Raw genomic sequence first — 18,902 nt, 5'->3', positions numbered from 1 at the left:
GTACAAATCTGTCGTTCTGCCCCTGAACTGGCAGTTAACCCACTGTTCCCAGGCCGTCATTGAAAATAAGAATTTGTTCTTAACTGACTTGCCTGGTTAAATAAAGGTAAAATAAATAAAAAAATGTAGTTTGATGCCCTTTGAGGACGAAACATTGCCAGATTTGTTACGGGCAATTCCAAGTAAACAGAATTATGCTGAGATTCGCTTTAAAATTCTCAGTTTAAAATGTATGCTGAACAAAAAACATTGATTTAAAATACATTTTAAAAAATGACTGCAAAGTTTGGTAACAGTATTAAGATAAAATCTCCCTCCATTTTATTCTATTACCAAAATTTATATCTGCACAGTTCTTCAGATTTTTCACTTTAAAATCTATACCAAACAAAACATTGATTTCAAAGTTGAACAAAACACAGAACTATGTACAATGACTACTGTGCAGATACAGAGTTTGGTAACAGAATAAAACTGAGATTTTACTGTAATTATTTTTACCAATGGTTTTTGTTTGGTCAACATTTTTAGTGAAAAATCTGGGTCTCAGTGTAATTCTGTTACCATGGAATTGCCCTTACCAGAGAGTGACTTTACTTTAGCACAGGCGGTGAATTTCTGAACCCTCTGGAGTATGATAACTCTTAGCTCGAGTTCGTGAGCTCCAGTGTTTTCTAGGACCTTGATGTGACACTGCTCTGGCTCCTGTGGGAAAGGACAATGTGCTGAGTTATGGTGCCTCTCTGGAGTGTAAAGAATAGACTAATGTAAAGTCCCAAATTGCACCCAATTCCCTATCTAGTGCACTACTTTTGACCAGGGCTCATATTCCCATATAGTGCACTACTTTTGACCAGGACCCAATGTATGAGTCCTGGTCAAAAGTAGTTTACTAGATAGGGAATAGTGTGCCATTGGGAATATAGACAGAGATCATTGTGACCTTTTTAATGGAAAGCTGATTGACAGCTCACCTTCCATGACTATGTGGAAGTCAACTCTATTAATTACCCAAAGCATTAAACAAACTAGTGAATTATGATGTGGCCTTCACCCTCCAATGAGATTCCCAGCTGTTGCTAAGCGAAATAATTGAGTCCATCTGGGCAGATTTAGTAGAGTAGCCTATCTAGGCTAACCAGACTGTTTTTTTGTTGTTGTTGCTGTACGAAATGTTTTCTGTGAAAAACACTGCCATAGCGTCTTGTCTTTCACAATATGATGGAATTTTGTTAATTTTATAGGCTTTGTTCACCTTGATCAACACAACAGTTCTCATGAATGTCATAACAGTTCCAAAAGATGGTCTCTGTCTAACCAATCACCTCATTTGAATAGCATAAATTCTGTTATTGCAGTCAACATGATACCTTTTTAGTTTGTGTGGGCATTGAGTCTTCAATATTGGCCTATCAATTGTTCATTTTAAGCAATGTCTAATTACAAGAGAGTTGGGGGGGCTGCAAAAAACGACACTTTTCTGGTAAAAAAAAAAGGGTCTGCATTCTCACGTCTCACATTGGCAGCCATGGCAACAACCGCTTTCCCACAGAGAGCTAAGTTCGCTTCATAGTTCCTTCTACAATTTAACCTCTCAATTTAGATTGAAATGTAATTTACAAGGTCATTTCACTTTGGAAGTTATTTAGTCTATGTAGGAATTGTAGTCAATCATTCAGATTATGCTAGTGTTCATATTAGTCTACTAGTGTAGGTTATCGGCTTTCTCAATAATGATCTCACTGTTTTTGTGGCCCATCCATAGTGTTTTCCCACTCTTCCCCTTTTGTGCTCGTTGATGGATGCTGGCGTAATTCTAGTTTTAGTTGCCTGTCATTTGATCTGCAGAACTTAATTCTTGTAATGGTCATGGCACTAAGCTTTGGAATGGTTTCAAATGTGGATTTCATTGAATCAGAGTGCCTTTCTCCTGTTGAGTCATCCTGAATGAACGTCATGCAATCACTGTTGTAGACTTTAGCAGAACTAGGCCTATTAATTGTATGGCTGTTGGGAATGTTGGCTATTGATATACTTTACTGAGCCTTTGCTAAGGTTCAAACCGTATTCACTAGCCTTACTTGGATTGAGAGAGCCAAATGCTTCACGTACGTTAGATGGATCCTTCCTATGTGAACCTTTGACCTCCTCGGCACTTAGGCAGTAGCTTAAGCGTCTTTTGAGATCATGGCAGGTGAGTAGCTACTCTGATACATGAGACCACTTTCTGATGGCATTGGCGGCCTGGCAGGCAGACGTCACGATCTAGAGACGCATCACTGTAAGCTGTTTTAAGAGAGGCTCTGACTTTCAGAACATGGACTGCTTGAGCTGTTATTGAGAATGCTGTGTGGCATGTTCTTATCTATAACACAGATAGTTTAGGATAATGTAGGCCTGAACTCTACTCCTGTATCACATTTAGCTTTACCCTTTAGCACTGTTTTTGGTCTTAAAAAAAAGTCAGAGATTGTTTTAAAATTCTCCAACTTTGTCAATGCTTGATTAGATTAGATCAGTGGTTCCAAAATTGTGTGGGCTCTAGGGGTCGGGGGGGGGCGGGGCTCTGGCTATTTTTTTTTTGTAAACTGGATTTATAACTTGGCAGAAATGTCCAGATCAACGATCCCATGTCAGGTTTTTTAGCCCATAGATTTTGTAGTACACATTCGACATGGCAAAATGTATGGAATTGTAAGAAAATTAGCTTATAAAAATGCAAAATGTTCTCTGCACCCAATGATAAATGTGTAGAATTGCAGAAAATAAGCTTTAAACCCGGGTAAAATGTTCTCCCTGTCAACAAGGGGTGCACGGGATGTTCCAATGCTGGAAGGGGGGCCTAAGTGAAGAGTTTTGGAACCCCCTGGGCTAGGTTACGCTGTTTCAAGATTTTTTTTGATTTGTAATAATGTTATGGTTTTACGTTACAAACTCATGTTAGTTTTACCCTTATGCTCACAGAGATTTTACCAATGAGTGTTCCCTGCTTTGAAAGAGACATGGCGGTAAGTGGCTGATGGTACTCTGTACGTTATAATCAATCAAAGATGTTGCTGTTAAAAACAAAATCAATAAATCAAACTAAAGCAATCGGAAATGATTTTGGTCGTTTATAATCAGAAACAATATCAAGATCTGAAGTTGATTCGTAGAGCATGGTCAAGGGAAATGCTTTTGAAAACATGGCCAGATGGTTAAATAGCGGTAGGTCTACTGTCAAGGTGATGTGATTGGCCTCAATCTGATTTTGGTTTCAAAACACCCAAATGAAATGAACTCTGTTTTACTGTCCAATCAATGGCCACTGATGGAGAGAGATCAATGATTTATGAATGATAATGCTTACTTATCAGAGAATCATCTTGCCTGCGGTAAATATATGTTCTTGTTTATTCTTGCAGGCTGAAACGTTTGTTTGGGTTAACAGCTCGTCTTCACACGCTCAAAGTGTTGCGAAGGCCAAGTACCAGTTTCTCTTTGGAAAAGGAGACGAGACCAGCTCTACTGAAAGCGGTATGGCACCTTTCATATAATCTACCCCACATGATACTTCACAACAGTATGATGCTATGCTGTTTGCTGTAGCTAAGGCTACACTTGGCCTTATCCTATTTTATTTTATTTTTAATTGTTCATTTAATAACATGCATGAAATGTGTCACAGTTGGACCCCTGCATTTTGCTGAAAAGTGTTCTTGAAATCCACTAAAAATATAGACTAATCCTGGTCTATTAATCATTCATCATCAGGCCTAATGCATACATTATTTTACTGGCTAATATGAATAATTCTAAATGATTAGTGCAGGACTGCCCAATTACAGTACTTAGCTATTTATAGTGCACTGTAAGAACCATACTGTGAAAGTTATAGGAAGCTCCTATACTAACCAGTTATTGATGAATTGGCCCAACAAGCCAATTTCTCTACAGAAAGAGGCTGTAGAAGTTGAGCCTTTCCTTTCACTGCCTTCTAGCCATGAGTTGAACAGAGCCTACTTTCCCAAAGTGCAATGAATAATTTTGGGGAACTGTAGTAGGGCCTATATAAACAAACCATTTTTCAAAGCAAGCCCATGAACAGTAGTTAAGTGCTGTGTCAAACATTCCCAGAAAGTAGAGATGAATAAGTACTGTATAGTGATGTGTTTCTATCGTTCCATTTAGTGTGAACATTAGCCTGTTTGCTGAGGTAATGCTACATCTGCACAGGGAAGACTTCCTCTTTTTATTACCTTTCAAGAGCCAGTCCGATAAGAGGTCTCAGCCCTGACTGGTTACCCAGGCTATTTAGCCGGAGCTTAAAAGGTCATTAGTAGTCCACAGGGATTTGCAAACATCATCTGGACATCTCCCAAGTGATGCTGCAAAGTCATGACTTAGTGCTATCACTTTCACTCTGTCCACTATCCTATCCTTCTCTACAGGGGTCACACAACTGGTGATCCTCAGCCTCCCTCGTCAACTAGACATTATATACAACTGTTGTATAAGATACGCTGTCTGTGTCCAAAATGGCATATGAAGTGCACTACTATAGGGCCCATAGGGCTTTGTTCTAAAGTAGTGCACTATGCCTGACGCAGCCTCTGTTCTGACGCTACACCAGTCTAAAGGTCTATTGTTTTAACTCCGTGTCACCCAAGTCATAAGTTATTTTGATGGCAGTAAAGATGGCAGAAATCTAATTAGCATAATAATAATAAATCCCAATGAAAAGCCATACGTTTAATCTAGAGATTTTGTTTTGGATGCATCTCAATCCACCTCATCGGCCTATGTCGAACTTCTGCATTTGCGGTGAGAGGTGACAGAGCTAGAGCGGTGTTTATCAGACCATGAGACATCTGAGGTGAGAGGTGACAGAGCTAGAGCGGTGTTTATCAGACCATGAGACATCTGAGGTGAGAGGTGACAGAGCTAGAGCGGTGTTTATCAGACCATGAGACATCTGAGGTGAGAGGTGACAGAGCTAGAGCGGTGTTTATCAGACCATGAGACATCTGAGGTGAGAGGTGACAGAGCTAGAGCGGTGTTTATCAGACCATGAGACATCTGAGGTGAGAGGTGACAGAGCTAGAGCGGTGTTTATCAGACCATGAGACATCTGAGGTGAGAGGTGACAGAGCTAGAGCGGTGTTTATCAGACCATGAGACATCTGAGGTGAGAGGTGACAGAGCTAGAGCGGTGTTTATCAGACCATGAGACATCTGAGGTGAGAGGTGACAGAGCTAGAGCGGTGTTTATCAGACCATGAGACATCTGAGGTGAGAGGTGACAGAGCTAGAGCGGTGTTTATCAGACCATGAGACATCTGAGGTGAGAGGTGACAGAGCTAGAGCGGTGTTTATCAGACCATGAGACATCTGAGGTGAGAGGTGACAGAGCTAGAGCGGTGTTTATCAGACCATGAGACATCTGAGGTGAGAGGTGACAGAGCTAGAGCGGTGTTTATCAGACCATGAGACATCTGAGGTGAGAGGTGACAGAGCTAGAGCGGTGTTTATCAGACCATGAGACATCTGAGGTGAGAGGTGACAGAGCTAGAGCGGTGTTTATCAGACCATGAGACATCCTGAAAATCGCTCTTCTCACACAACTGGAGTCGGTACAACTAATCTGCCAACTTCAGTCTGTAGCGTCCGGACAGTTTGGGATACACACTAATATGACCCCTCTGTGGAAAGGTGAGACTCTAGGATGCCCACAGGCCTCACAAGACCCGCCTGAAGGTCCCCGGGGCCAGTTGGAAACAAATGAATGGAAGTACAGTATATATGGAGATTGTTTAGTGCCAAAAATAAAAAGTTAAATACCTGTCCAAAAAAATAACAAATGCTTTCTGATCTTTCTTATACGCTCAGATATAGGACAGAAACTTCAGAACAAACTTCCCTTTGGAACTATCTGTTGTTCCATGTAGGGAATCTTTTATTCATTGCATTTGTATGGGCTAATGACAGTAAGGCCAAAAACAATTAGTAGAACCCCCCCCCCCCTCCCCCGCAGACTCTTATAGGTTAAGAGACATGGCCATGAATCTCTCATGTGCTATGTCAGTCACTCTCCAGTAGAAACAGATATTGATACAGTAAAAACAAGGAAATGCTGCCATCTAGTGTAATTGTGTTCTTGACATAACGTCTTCTATGACGAGGACATACAGTAACTGGAGACCGAGATCGGGGTCTTGTTAAGTAGGCAGGACATGGAAGAAAACACTCTGAAATGGAGTGGTACGATCTGAAAAGGAACGATTGCTTTCTTTTACCGTAGCAAAACGGTGTGCCCTAATAAACACAACCGTGTTGAACTCATTGTGTTGGTTTCAAGTATGGGCCTATTAGCCTAAACAGGGCGGAGCAGGTTGCACATGATGTTTTTACTTTTAAGCTACCTCCTGTTCATCCAGTTCTGTTCTGGGTTTCATTAGCCTACATGCTAATGATGCTGTACCTTTGATGGTATTCACTATGTATCACTGTGACAATAGACCTCTTACTTGACCTCATCCACTCCACCGTTCATGTCAAATTAAACTGGATAATTGTATTAATTGACACAGCTGTCTCGTCCAACTCTTCGTGAACAGGTTCAACAAGAGGACAGAGCGAAATACTTCAGGATAAAAACCCTTAGGTGTATTTTGTTAATTTAGTAATTATACATTCTCCCTACATGGCTCAAAGCAGCTTAAAGCTGTTCAATATTTAACTAGATACTAAGGTATTCAATAGAAAAAAAGACACCTGCTGTTTTGGCAAAATTGTATCCATCACACGCTAATTTGAAATAAATGTTTGTGAATACATGTGAACTGAGCATGCTGAGCTTTGGTCCACTGTCTGAAGCCGTTTGCCGGCCAGTGAAAGGGACATCTGCGTGTGAAGGGACGAAAGAAAGAAAAGGAACCAGCAGTATTAGTTTGGATTCATCCCAGCCCTTCCTTGGCACCTCCTAGCCCTTCCTTGGCACCTCCTAGCCCTTCCTTGGCACCTCCTAGCCCTTCTCCTTTCATGAAGTGGACACAGTGCCGTAGTGTTCAGACTACAAAGCTTATTCAGAATTAGTCCAAGAGAGATATTTATCTTACACCGAGAGGAAATACACATGGTTTCACATCCTAAATCAATATAATCTATCTAATGATGGTGATAGCGATGATAAATAACAATTTATATATTTTTAAAGTGCACATGTGACATTTGTATTGATCTATTTATCTTGTAGTATTTGACACATCTCATTTTCTCAGTTTCAGCATCAACCTCTAACGTCTTAGCGGACGAGGGGAGTAGTAGCACCAGTCTAGACGCCTGTCTCCAGGACGATGACGTCGATGAAACCTCGCTGTTCCTGGAGATCGACCGTGAGCTGGCCAACCTGCTGAGCGGCCTCAGCGCCAGGAGCCAGAATGCTCCAGCCGCCCACACCCAACCTGTGGACAGCCTACACCCAGCGGACCGTAGTGAACAGCAGAGCGCAGCCATCATGATTCCCTGTAGTGGTCAAAACGGGGCCTCGCAGGATGTGGCCAGCCGGACCTCAGACAGAAACGGTGAGGGGGAGGAGACCAATGTGGACCTGGACATGTCTGGCTTGGGCCTTGTTCCACCGGGAGACCCACTCCTCTCGCCCACCTTCCTCCTGGACTCGTGGACGGAGGCGCTGCTGAGAGATACGGCTTCCCTGAGCTCCGCAGCCCAGAAGGCCTTGGGCGTCTCCACCGTGGCGGCCGAGGTAAACGGAGACTTCAGGAATGCGCCCGCTTCGAACTGCCAAGAAAAAACAAGTGCCGGCCTGACAGCTGCTGCATTCACATCTGGGCCATGCTCAGGGGCGGGTGAGGTACCCGTGGTGGACCAGTCTGAACCTCCCAGGAGGGGTTCAGAGGCAGCGACCGAGCCTGCCGGAGGGGGGCTGCTCCTGGACGAGGAGTCCCTGGAGGAGTCCAGTAAAATCCTGGCCGAGATCCCAGGTATCTTCACCGCCTTCCTAGACGGGGGCCAGCTGAGGGAGAAGCCCCCCAAGAAACTGCGATTTGCGGAGAGCCGGCCAGGGAGCACGACGACGGTGGTGGCGGCGACAGACGTTTGTGGTCAGATGGGACATGAGCGAGGTAGTGAGGACTCTGAGAAGGAACAGGAGGGAGGTAGGAGCTGCAGCAGTCTGAAGGTAGATAGCTCTGTGGACAGTCTGAGTCCTCTAGAGAGACTCCCCTGCCGGTTGTCCCTGGAGGACGAGGTGTTCCGGGTGCTCCCTGACATATTTCTGCACCAGAGCCCTGATGGAGACGCAGCACGGGAGCCCAGCTCAGATAGGTACGTCACATATCTGCTATATTCCAAATGGCCTCTGACCCATAGCCACTCCTGTGGGTCTGGGGCTGTATTCAGCTTCATTGTTTTCTTTCAATGAATACGGTTATATGGACAGGAAGTAGCTGATCTTAGATCAGCACTCATACTTTGAGACACTTGTTACATACGGCCTCTGAAAGGATTGGACAGCTGTAATTAAGTTTAGTCCAAACCAGAACAGTCCATAGGGCAGGGCGATCCAATCCTCTCAGATCTAAAGATGTCCCTAGTCCCTAGTGCAGGGGCCTGAAACGTGTGGCTTTGGTGATCTATAATTTGTCAAAGTAATCAATACACTATAGGCCTAATAGTACTAGAATAAACACATCAAATTAGCTCTACTCACACTTGAACAGACACAGGAAAAGGTTATTTGAAAACCGTTGAAGTTGACCACACCCCTTACTATTCAACACAATTCTGTTTTGTTTGAAATGCAGCCAAGTGCGACAATGTCTCTCAATTTCTTTTTCTTTACAAAAATTTTAATTGAGGTATTTTGTATGTTTATTGGTTAGTGAGCGATAGAGGTGAATAATAGGAGAGAGAGTGTTGAAAACCCATGCTGTCAGCTGTACATCATACATGTGCTACAGAGTGTTGAAAACCCATGCTGTCAGCTGTACATCATACATGTGCTACAGAGTGTTGAAAACCCATGCTGTCAGCTGTACATCCTACATGTGCTACAGAGTGTTGAAAACCCATGCTGTCAGCTGTACATCCTACATGTGCTACAGAGTGTTGAAAACCCATGCTGTCAGCTGTACATCCTACATGTGCTACAGAGTGTTGAAAACCCATGCTGTCAGCTGTACATCCTACATGTGCTACAGAGTGTTGAAAACCCATGCTGTCAGCTGTACATCATACATGTGCTACAGAGTGTTGAAAACCCATGCTGTCAGCTGTACATCATACATGTGCTACAGAGTGTTGAAAACCCATGCTGTCAGCTGTACATCATACATGTGCTACAGAGTGTTGAAAACCCATGCTGTCAGCTGTACATCATACATGTGCTACAGAGTGTTGAAACCCATGCTGTCAGCTGTACATCATACATGTGCTACAGAGTGTTGAAAACCCATGCTGTCAGCTGTACATCATACATGTGCTACAGAGGCAGTGGTTTAGACTGCTAGTCCACCCCAGGCCAAGTCTCATTGTTTTTGACAGGTTCATCTGTGGGGTATTTCCATCGTGGCTCCCAGAGTACTACGTTTTAGTGAATATTTGAAAAAATGAATCTTCCTGTCAACTTGGTTCCCATCCCCCTGCCCTAGGGGCTATTGGGGGCTAGGTGTCTATTTGGAATTCAGCACTTCTCTCCTCAGCTCATCCCCTTGTGACCAATTAGATTGTCATGACTGAAGGCCTGTAAAATAAGATGTCAAACTAAATAGTGTGATTATGATTCACTGTTTATTTTATGGCACTATTTACACTTGATCCCCCACTATGTTTCAATATTTCTAACGTCCGTAGCTTTTTTGTCCTCAGAAAATGTTGAGTTCCTTTTAGTTGCTGGATGTTTCCATTACATGGAAACGAGCATTGTCACAGTCCACAGAAATGTGTTGTTTTGTTAGAGTTTCGCTGAGAGGAGGTAGAAAGGTGCAAGGTCTCTGGGTTAATAATGGAATCGTGTGCTTTATAACTTCCTCTGAGAGTTCACCACAGCGGCTATAGGCCTCTACGACAGGGGCAGTGCATTTAGCTCTGTTTGAGGAGCAGGAAGTAAGCAGTATGATGTGACCATAAACAGCAGTGGGACCAAAGATGTTATCATGGGGAGTGCTAAGCAAGATGCTGCACTAGTAAACTCGTACAGATACTTTTGAGCATGTGCAGGGGAGTTACACGCTTCCCTCGAGCAACATGATAGCCGCTTGACAACAAATGCTGACGAGATTAGCATCTTGTTTTTTACTCTTCTTGTTTGGGTTGAAAGTTCCCCCGCTTCTTATGGTAGCGTCATATCGCTGAATCTAATCTATTTCTTCTTGGTAGAGGAACAATATCATAATCCAAGCAATTCAGGCCAGGTTTCAGTACCCTTGTGGAACCAGCCTGATCGCAGCGTTCTCCATTTTGATTCACTTCACTATCACATCAGTCAGGCCTTCCTCCAATAGATTGGCGTTTGGAACGAGTTCGCAAATGACCGGTCCAATCCGCATCCTTTCAGAACCAATGGGTGGGTTTTAGAACAAAATCACAGGTGGCCAAACACTGCTTTGAATTAGGCCGTCCTCTGGTTGGTTGAAGGTGATCCAATTTCAGATGAGGTGGTTTTGAATAATGCCTCTCATTAAAGGTAGACTCAGACCATAGAGGATGATAGAGGCCTCTAGTGGCCAAAAGGCCGTGTTAGCATGGGCAGTGCCCTTGAGGGCTTCCACAATTTTTAATGTAGTAAACTGGATGGGACTTCCAACTTCATTGACTCATCCCTCCTGGTGACCCTGTTGGAGTCATGTTCAACCGGGTCATCAGGAGGGATCAGCCAATAGTGAAGAAAAATTGACTACTTCAAAATGGAGATGCTATACTAGCGCAGATACAAAGATGAGTCCTCTATCTATCTCTATGGTTCAAACCATTTAAATGAGGAGGCATGCCAGATGGATATGTACTGTGAAATATAATGGCTAAGGTTTCCCACAGGCTAGTTTGAATTTCAGTCTTCTTATGCTAAGTTAAGGCTAAGACTTGACTTTTGTCCCCAGTCAAAGTTTCCATGATTGTCTCTGTTTGTCCCCGACTCCCTCAGGAGTACGAAGACCAATGGCAGCGAGGACCCGTCGGATAACCGGGATGGCAAGGAGACATCGGAGAGCCAGGAGGCCACCGACGTCTTCAGCTCGCAGTTCGAGAGCATCCTGGAGTCAGACCGTTTCCGTAGCACCCTCTACAGCAGCCTGGACTCTCTGGATGCCCTATCTTCCTCGGCTGACGACGAGGCGGACTCGGGCTTCACTTTCGACATGCCCCTTACTCCCATGATTCAGCAACGCCTCAAGGAGACGGGCCACTTTGTGGAGTTGTTGCCCGACGCGTGTCGCCAGCGGGAGCGCCAGGAGCTACTCAGCGTCACGACCACGGGGAAGGGCGGGAAAGCCGCCCTGGAAGTGACATCTTCCTACCTAGAGGAGGTGGTAGCGAGTGGGGACCCCGCTTTCAGCGGCCAATCAGATAAACATTCCAGTGGACCCCTGGCCAATGGCGTGGAGCGGGACCCAAAGGACTGGCTGCACGGCTGCCTGAGGTAGGAAAGAATATACTTTATTATTGTGGCTGAATAACGACAGGCTCACTGTACTGTTAGGCCTGTACTCTCATAGAGAATTTGTTATAGGTTGTAGCACTTCTTACACTGGCACTGAACAGAAGGTTCAAGGTGATTTATTCTGCATAAACTTATAGAAAGAGGTGTGTGTGTGTGTGTGTGTGTGTGTGTGTGTGTGTGTGTGTGTGTGTGTGTGTGTGTGTGTGTGTGTGTGTGTGTGAGTGAGGTAAAACAACATGCTTCCTTACATAAGGCAACACAAACTAGTGGCTTGGGTTGACAACTAGAAACAACTACATGTCTCAACAACCTGTTCATCTATTTGTCCTTTGACCTCCTCCAGGGACACCAAGTCCTGTAGTTGTAGGTTGGCTGAGTAATGAAAGGAACATATTCCATGCTCTTGTTCTAATGCTCGGGTCTGTTAGTATTAAACAAGATTGAGATCGGAGCTTGTATGTTTTTTTTCATTCCGAGCTAGAAGAGAGGACAAATAAAATGGCCTTATAAATAAAAATGTGGCAGTGTTTGAGCCTGCGTGTTGCTAGTGATGTCCACCCGGCAGCACTGTAGAGATCACAATGGTGAGTTAGACGTCTCTGATTTGTGAAACAACTAAGTAGCACCACCATAGTCAAATACAGATAATTAACTATTTTCTGGCGGCAAAGGAAAAACCAGCTTTGTGTTGGTAATAAAACCCAATACGCAGCTTGAGTTTCCTGACAAGGTTCTCTACATTTTATTTTTACCTTTATTTTACTAGGCAAGTCAGTTAAGAACAAATTCTTATTTTCAATGACTGCCTAGGAACAGTGGGTTAACTGCCTGTTCAGGGGCAGATTTGTACCTTGTCAGCTCGGGGATTTGAACTTGCAACCTTTCGGTTACTAGTCCAAAGCTCTAACCACTAGGCTACCCTTACGTGAAGCTCAACTTCTCATCCATCCAAACTCCCAGACATTGGTACATTTTGACTTGCTCTATATAATGTTCTTTCAAGGTGTATATGAGGTTGTGCCTGCGCCAATCTTACCCAGTTCCTGCTTCACTATGCCTGCCAATCTTAACCTGTTCCTGCTTCACAGTGCCTGCCAATCTTACCCTGTTCCTGCTTCACAGTGCCTGCCAATCTTTTTAAAAATTTATTTGACCTTTTATTTTACTAGGCAAGTCAATTAAGAATAAATTCTTATTTTCAATGACGGCCTAGAAACAGTGGGTTAACGCAGAACAACAGATTTGTACCTTGTCAGCTCGGGGGTTTGAACTTGCAACCTTCGGTTACTAGTCCAACACTAACCACTAGGCTACCCTGCCTCCCCGTTCCTGCCTCCCCATTTCCTGCTTCACAATGCCTGGCAATCTTACCCTGTTCCTGCTTCACAGTGCCTGCCAATCTTACCCTGTTCCTGCTTCACAGTGCCTGCCAATCTTACCCAGTTCCTGTTTTACAATGCCTGCCAATCTTACCCAGTTCCTGCTTCAGTGCCTGCCAATCTTACCCAGTTCCTGCTTCACAGTGCCTGCCAATCTTACCCAGTTCCTGCTTCACAGTGCCTGCCAATCTTACCCAGTTCCTGCTTCACAGTGCCTGCCAATCTTACTCAGTTCCTGTTTTACAATGCCTGCCAATCTTACCCAGTTCCTGCTTCACAGTGCCTGACAATCTTACTCAGTTCCTGTTTTACAATGCCTGCCAATCTTACCCTGTTCCTGCTTCACAGTGCCAGCCAATCTTACCCTGTTCCTGCTTCACAGTGCCAGCCAATCTTACCCTGTTCCTGCTTCACAGTGCCAGCCAATCTTACCCTGTTCCTGCTTCACAGTGCCAGCCAATCTTACCCTGTTCCTGCTTCACAGTGCCAGCCAATCGTACCCTGTTCCTGCTTCACAGTGCCAGCCAATCTTACCCTGTTCCTGTTTTATTACTATGGTAATGCTGCCCTCTGCAGGACACATCCTTCTGTTGCAGTTTTCCATGGGGATAATGATACTAGTGGTCCACTGCCTTGGGTCAAGTTTAAACTCCAATTAAGGAATTGTATGAATCAATATCTCCATTATTCAATCCGGTATCTATGATTACAGTTATGTTTTGATATGAATTCAGCCTAGGTGTTAAGAAACACGCCTCAGTGTCTCCTAATATACAGACATAGGTAGGTTTCTGCATACTTTCTTCCACTCCAGAGACACTTAAAAGAGCAGTTTGTAAATCCATTACCGTAATAATAGGCTTTTATAATTGGTTTGCAGGAGCCATTAGGGTCAGGCTATTAGGGTCATTTAATACATTATTGTTTTAGCACAGTGTACCGTGGACGCAACAAAAACATCTTGAATGCACAGAATTGAATTTGTACAACCCACCAGCTCAGTTACAATAACTTGCCTATCGTGCTTTGGGGTAAAGCATTATTTTGTGAATCCTAAATTGGCCATAATCAAATAATGTCTTGTTGTTCTATACCTTGACTTTTTAGGTGCTCTCAGAATCAACATTTAGTCTAGGCTTACTGTACCCCTCCACGAATCAAAACATTGTAAACTTTGTTCCTGTACTTTTTAAAGCTAACAGACAATAAAAACCAAAACTGCAAGAGCACAAATTACATTGGAAACGGCTTTTAGGATTTGAGGTCTGAATTCCTGGGCACATTACTGAGCAGGAGGCATGGAGTCTGCAGACATGTCCTTCCTTTTCCCAACAGAAATGTGTAAGCACACAGTAAATCCTCCTCTGCATGGGTGGGGCGCAGCAGGGGTAAGATGTATGCTCCCTTAGATTATTTTCTTTAAAAAGGAATATACTATTTCAAATAGGGCTGGCACGGTAATTGTATAATCGTGTAACTGACGATTTTATAGATGAAGATTGTCATCAAAGTAAATAACTGTTATAACCATTTTTTTTTGTGTTGAACGAACAGCTGACCAAAAACTCTGGTTGGGCATTTGTGCGGTTTAGTCCATTTCCTTGGTAACACAAACTCTTTACAACGTGATGAAACTTGTTGTCGGTGTTGTAGCAAATTAGTCTTCGGTTGCCTAGGAACCCCCCCCTCCCTGCAGCAGCAGCACATGCCTTCAGGAGAGGAGAAAATAAATAAATAGAAAAATGTACAGTGACCGCGGCCATTTGGCTGACAAAACGTAATCTTAAATTCCATAACCGTCACAGTCCTAACTTCAAAAGCGTCTCAAGCCAAGTGGTCTGACTCTGCCTCCACATTTGAAAGGAAAGCTTCACCCTGGCTTTGATGTTTATCATTGACCTTTGATAGGAATTGACTCACATCATGTCAAATTTCAAGGATGGACAAGAGTAATGGGTCAAATGAATTGATACAACCATCTACCCTTGAAAAAGGTCAAATGAGCAGTGAATTAGAAATCATTTTTCTTTACACTTGGCAATAATCTATCCTAATTTCGATTCATTCAGAATTGTATCCAATGGCTCTTGCATCCAATTTGTAGTGAGCTTTTTGTACAAGATTTCTTCTGAAACACAGCCTATTTAATACGTGTCTCCAAACACTGCAGCTATTATATTCCATTCTGTTACGTCACTGCAGTACATCATCAGATGTTAGGTATCTGTGTTGTGAGCAGAGGCTCATAATGTAGCTTACTATTTCCAGCATGTGTGTGGAACTGACATCCCTCTGCGAAGGCATTTGTTTTTTCATTTTACCACCAAGCCAGGTTAGAGGATATTAAGCAGCAGTGTTATTTATAGCCTGAGTAGAACAGCAGACACAAGCCCCGCGGAGCCCCGACTCTCACACTCATATGGTGAAGGACATAAATACCCCCCCCCCCCCCCCACACACACACACACACCCTGCCTGCCACCACCCGAGCAGCCAGCACAATCACACTCCTTCCTTCATTCATGCCTCCGTGAGGAGTGGCCTCAGCACACAGTCAGGGCTCAGGCCCTTCAGCAGATGGGGAGGGAGGCAGGAAGCAAGGCTCATTTCCAGCTGGATATCACAGGGAGCACCGTGATGGACTAAAACTCGTGTCCTCTTGCCGGCTCCCTGCCGCACGCATGCAGACATATACACACACACACATACACAGACAGACAGACACTCCAGCCAGTCGGGCCCAGAGCTTTCGGCTTCAAATGAATAAGCAGAATCGAGGCTTTCTACCTGTGTTGTCCTAGCAGCAGCAGCAGCAGCAGCAGCCGAGGGCAAGAAACAGCAGTGCTCTTGTCTCCATGTAGGTCAAAGCACAGAGCGCTAAGGGACCCGGCCGCCGGTCACATGGCGCAGGCTAAAGCTAAAGAGTTTCATTCTTAGGGACTTTTCTCCTCTTCCTCCTCCCCCTCTTCTCCTGCTGGTGAGGCCGGCTTCCTATGGGCTCCTTTGTATCGGCCTGTTTCTCCCAGCCAGGCCCAGCCGACGCCGCTGATGCAACTGAAAGCGACTCCATCCAGTAAGTGGCGACCTTCAGCAATGCATGACATTCTACCTTATCGTCATGACGATGGCTGCTCCTAGCCTTTCTTTCATAGGCTGTCGGCTGGGAGAATGCAGCCAAGCGGTTTGCTCTCCTCTCCTGCTGTTTAACGTGTGCTGTGTGCTCTGCAGTGTGGCTTGTAGAAACAGTTTCCGATTTACTCCTCTCTCTCTCTCTTTCCCTCTCTCTCCAGCAAAGGTTGTTAACGGGAGGCTTTGCTTTGCAGTATTAATTTTGTTGTCCTTTTTGCCCTCGCTCTCTCCTTCTCCCAGGAAGTGGGTGGTTCCTGTACCACCAGGAAAGAGAACAGGAGTATGACAAGAATAGTAATGTACTGTTCAATGCCATGCTAATTGGAAAGCCATTTGAGATATTAGGCCCATTTGAATATTTGCTGTCTGGGTTGAGAAAATATAGCCTCTCTGGGCATTTAGGTCAAGTCTGCAACTGTATAACGTGAAGCCCACTAACTCATCCAGGACCAAAATGCAAAAGGCCATTCAAATGAAAAAAGACATGCCGTTTACTTTGTACACACAAGATAGACAATTGACAGTGGTACATGTATATGTCATATCAGTGACCATTGAGTTACAAGCAGAAATGGAAAGGACTAATCTCCCATAAGACTTTAATACTCAGTTTCATTGCATTGAATTGTTAAAACCTTCATCCTTCCTGCACGTGCAGTTCTCTACATCCAATATGGTGTTGTGGGGAGAGTTTCATGCAACATGCAGATCAAAAGGCTGGGAAAAAAGCTATTTTAGTGTAAAAACATTTTTGTAATTTTTACAGTTGATATTTGCAGTTAAAATGTGAGATCAAATTTTATTGGTCACATACACGTGGTTAGCAGATTGCGAGTGTAGTGAAATGCTTATGCTTCTAGATCCGTGCAGCAGTGTCTTAACAGGTAATAATATAACAACTCCACAACAAAACCTAATATCTAACATATTCCACAACAAAACCTAATACACACAATCTAGTAAAGGAATGGGATGAGAATATATATGTATAACATATATGGATGAGCAGTGACAGAGGGGATAAGATGCAATAGATAGTAAAGAATAGATAGTGAAGGGTACAGTATACAGTCGTGGCCAAAAGTGTTGAGAATGGCATATTAATTTCCACAAAGTTAGCTGCTTCAGTGTCTTTAGATATTTTTTTGTCAGATGTTACTATGGAATACTGAAGTATAATTACAAGCAAGGCTTTTATTGACAATTACATGAAGTTGATGCAAAGAGTCAATATTTGCAGTGTTTTCAAGACCTCTGCAATCTGCCATGGCATGCTGTCAATTAACTTCTGGGCCATATCCTGACTGATGGCAGCCCATTCTTGCATAATCATTGCTTGGAGTTTGTCAGAATTTGTGGGTTTTTGTTTTTCCACCTGTCTCTTGAGGATTGACCAGAAGTTCTCAATGGGATTAAGGTCTGGGGAGTTTCCTGGCCATGGACCCAAAATATCAATGTTTTGGCAAGGTGCTCCATCATGCTGGAAATGGCATTGTTCGTCACTAAACTGTTCCTGGATGGTTGGGAGAAGTTGCTCTCGGAGAATGTGTTGGTACCATTCTTTATTCATGGATGTGTTCTTAGGCAAAATTGTGAGTGAGCCCACTTCCGTGGCTGAGAAGCAACCCCACATATGAATGTTCTCAGGATGCTTTACTGTTGGCATGACACAGGACTGATGGTAGCGCTCACCTTGTCTTCTCCGGACAAGCTTTTTTCCGGGTGCCCCAAACAATCGGAAAGTGGATTCATCAGAGAAAATGACGTTACCCCAGTCCTCAGCAGTCCAATCCCTGTACCTTTTGCAGAATATCAGTCTGTCCCTGATGCTTTTCCAGGAGAGAAGTGGCTTCTTTGCTGCCCTTCTTGACACCAGGCAATCCTCCAAAAGTCTTCGCCTCACTGTGCGTGCAGATGCACTCACACCTGCCTGCTGCCATTCCTGAGCAAGCTCTCTACTGGTGGTGCCCCAATCCCGCAGCTGAATCAACTTTAGGAGACGGTCCTGGCGCTTGCTGAACTTTCTTGGGCGCCCTGAAGCCTTCTTCACAACAATTGAACCGCTCTCCTTGAAGTTCTTGATGATCTGATAAATGGTTGATTTAGGTGCAATCTTACTGGCAGCAATATCCTTGCCTGTGAAGCCCTTTTTGTGCAAAGCAATGACGACGGCACATGTTTCCTTGCAGGTAACCATGGTTGACAGAGGAAGAACAATGATTCCAAACACCACCCTCCTTTTGAAGCTTCCAGTCTGTTATTCAAACTCAATCAGCATGACAGCGTGATCTCCAGCCCTTTCCTCGTCAACACTCATACCTGTGTTAACGAGGGAATCACTGACATGATGTCATCTGGTACTTTTGTGGCAGGGCTGAAATGCAGTGGAAATGTTTTGGGGGGGATTCGGTTCATTTGCATGGCAAAGAGGGGCTTTGCAATTAATTGCAATCATCTGATCTCTCTTCATAACATTCTGGAGTATATGCAAATTGCCATCATACAAACTGAGGCAGCAGACTTTGTGAAAATTAATATTTGTGTCATTCTCATAACTTTTGGCCACGGCTGTACAGTATATACAGATGAGATGAGTAATGCGATATATGTAAACATTCTTAAAGTGCCATTATTAAAGTGACTATTGTTCCATTTGTTAAAGTGGCCAATGATATCAAGTCTGTAGGTAGTCAGACGCCTCTGTGCTAGTGCTGGCTGTTTAACAATCTGATGGCTTG

General features: G+C 43.9%; 1 protein-coding gene across 6 annotated transcripts in view; it reads left to right on the top strand.

Moving 5' to 3' along the window:
- psd3l (pleckstrin and Sec7 domain containing 3, like) overlaps positions 1 to 18,902 on the top strand; it is a 150,734-nt gene that overhangs the window by 10,910 nt on the left and 120,922 nt on the right. For 4 of the 6 annotated variants that reach the window (XM_064943476.1, XM_064943474.1, XM_064943475.1 and 1 more), the window contains exons 2-4: positions 3,405 to 3,516; positions 7,260 to 8,325; positions 11,141 to 11,635. In XM_064943476.1, coding sequence (XP_064799548.1) covers positions 3,405 to 3,516; positions 7,260 to 8,325; positions 11,141 to 11,635 — 1,673 coding nt within the window. Of the gene's footprint in view, positions 1 to 2,964; positions 3,009 to 3,404; positions 3,517 to 7,259; positions 8,326 to 11,140; positions 11,636 to 15,566; positions 16,109 to 18,902 lie in introns of those variants that run through there. The other 2 variants (XM_064943477.1, XM_064943478.1) reach the window with 2 other exon arrangements.

This window comes from Oncorhynchus masou, chromosome 28, assembly GCF_036934945.1.
Source record: "Oncorhynchus masou masou isolate Uvic2021 chromosome 28, UVic_Omas_1.1, whole genome shotgun sequence".
NCBI classification, from domain to species: domain Eukaryota; kingdom Metazoa; phylum Chordata; class Actinopteri; order Salmoniformes; family Salmonidae; genus Oncorhynchus; species Oncorhynchus masou.
Note: the sequence above shows the minus strand (reverse complement) of the source record. Positions and strands in the feature narration are given on the sequence as shown.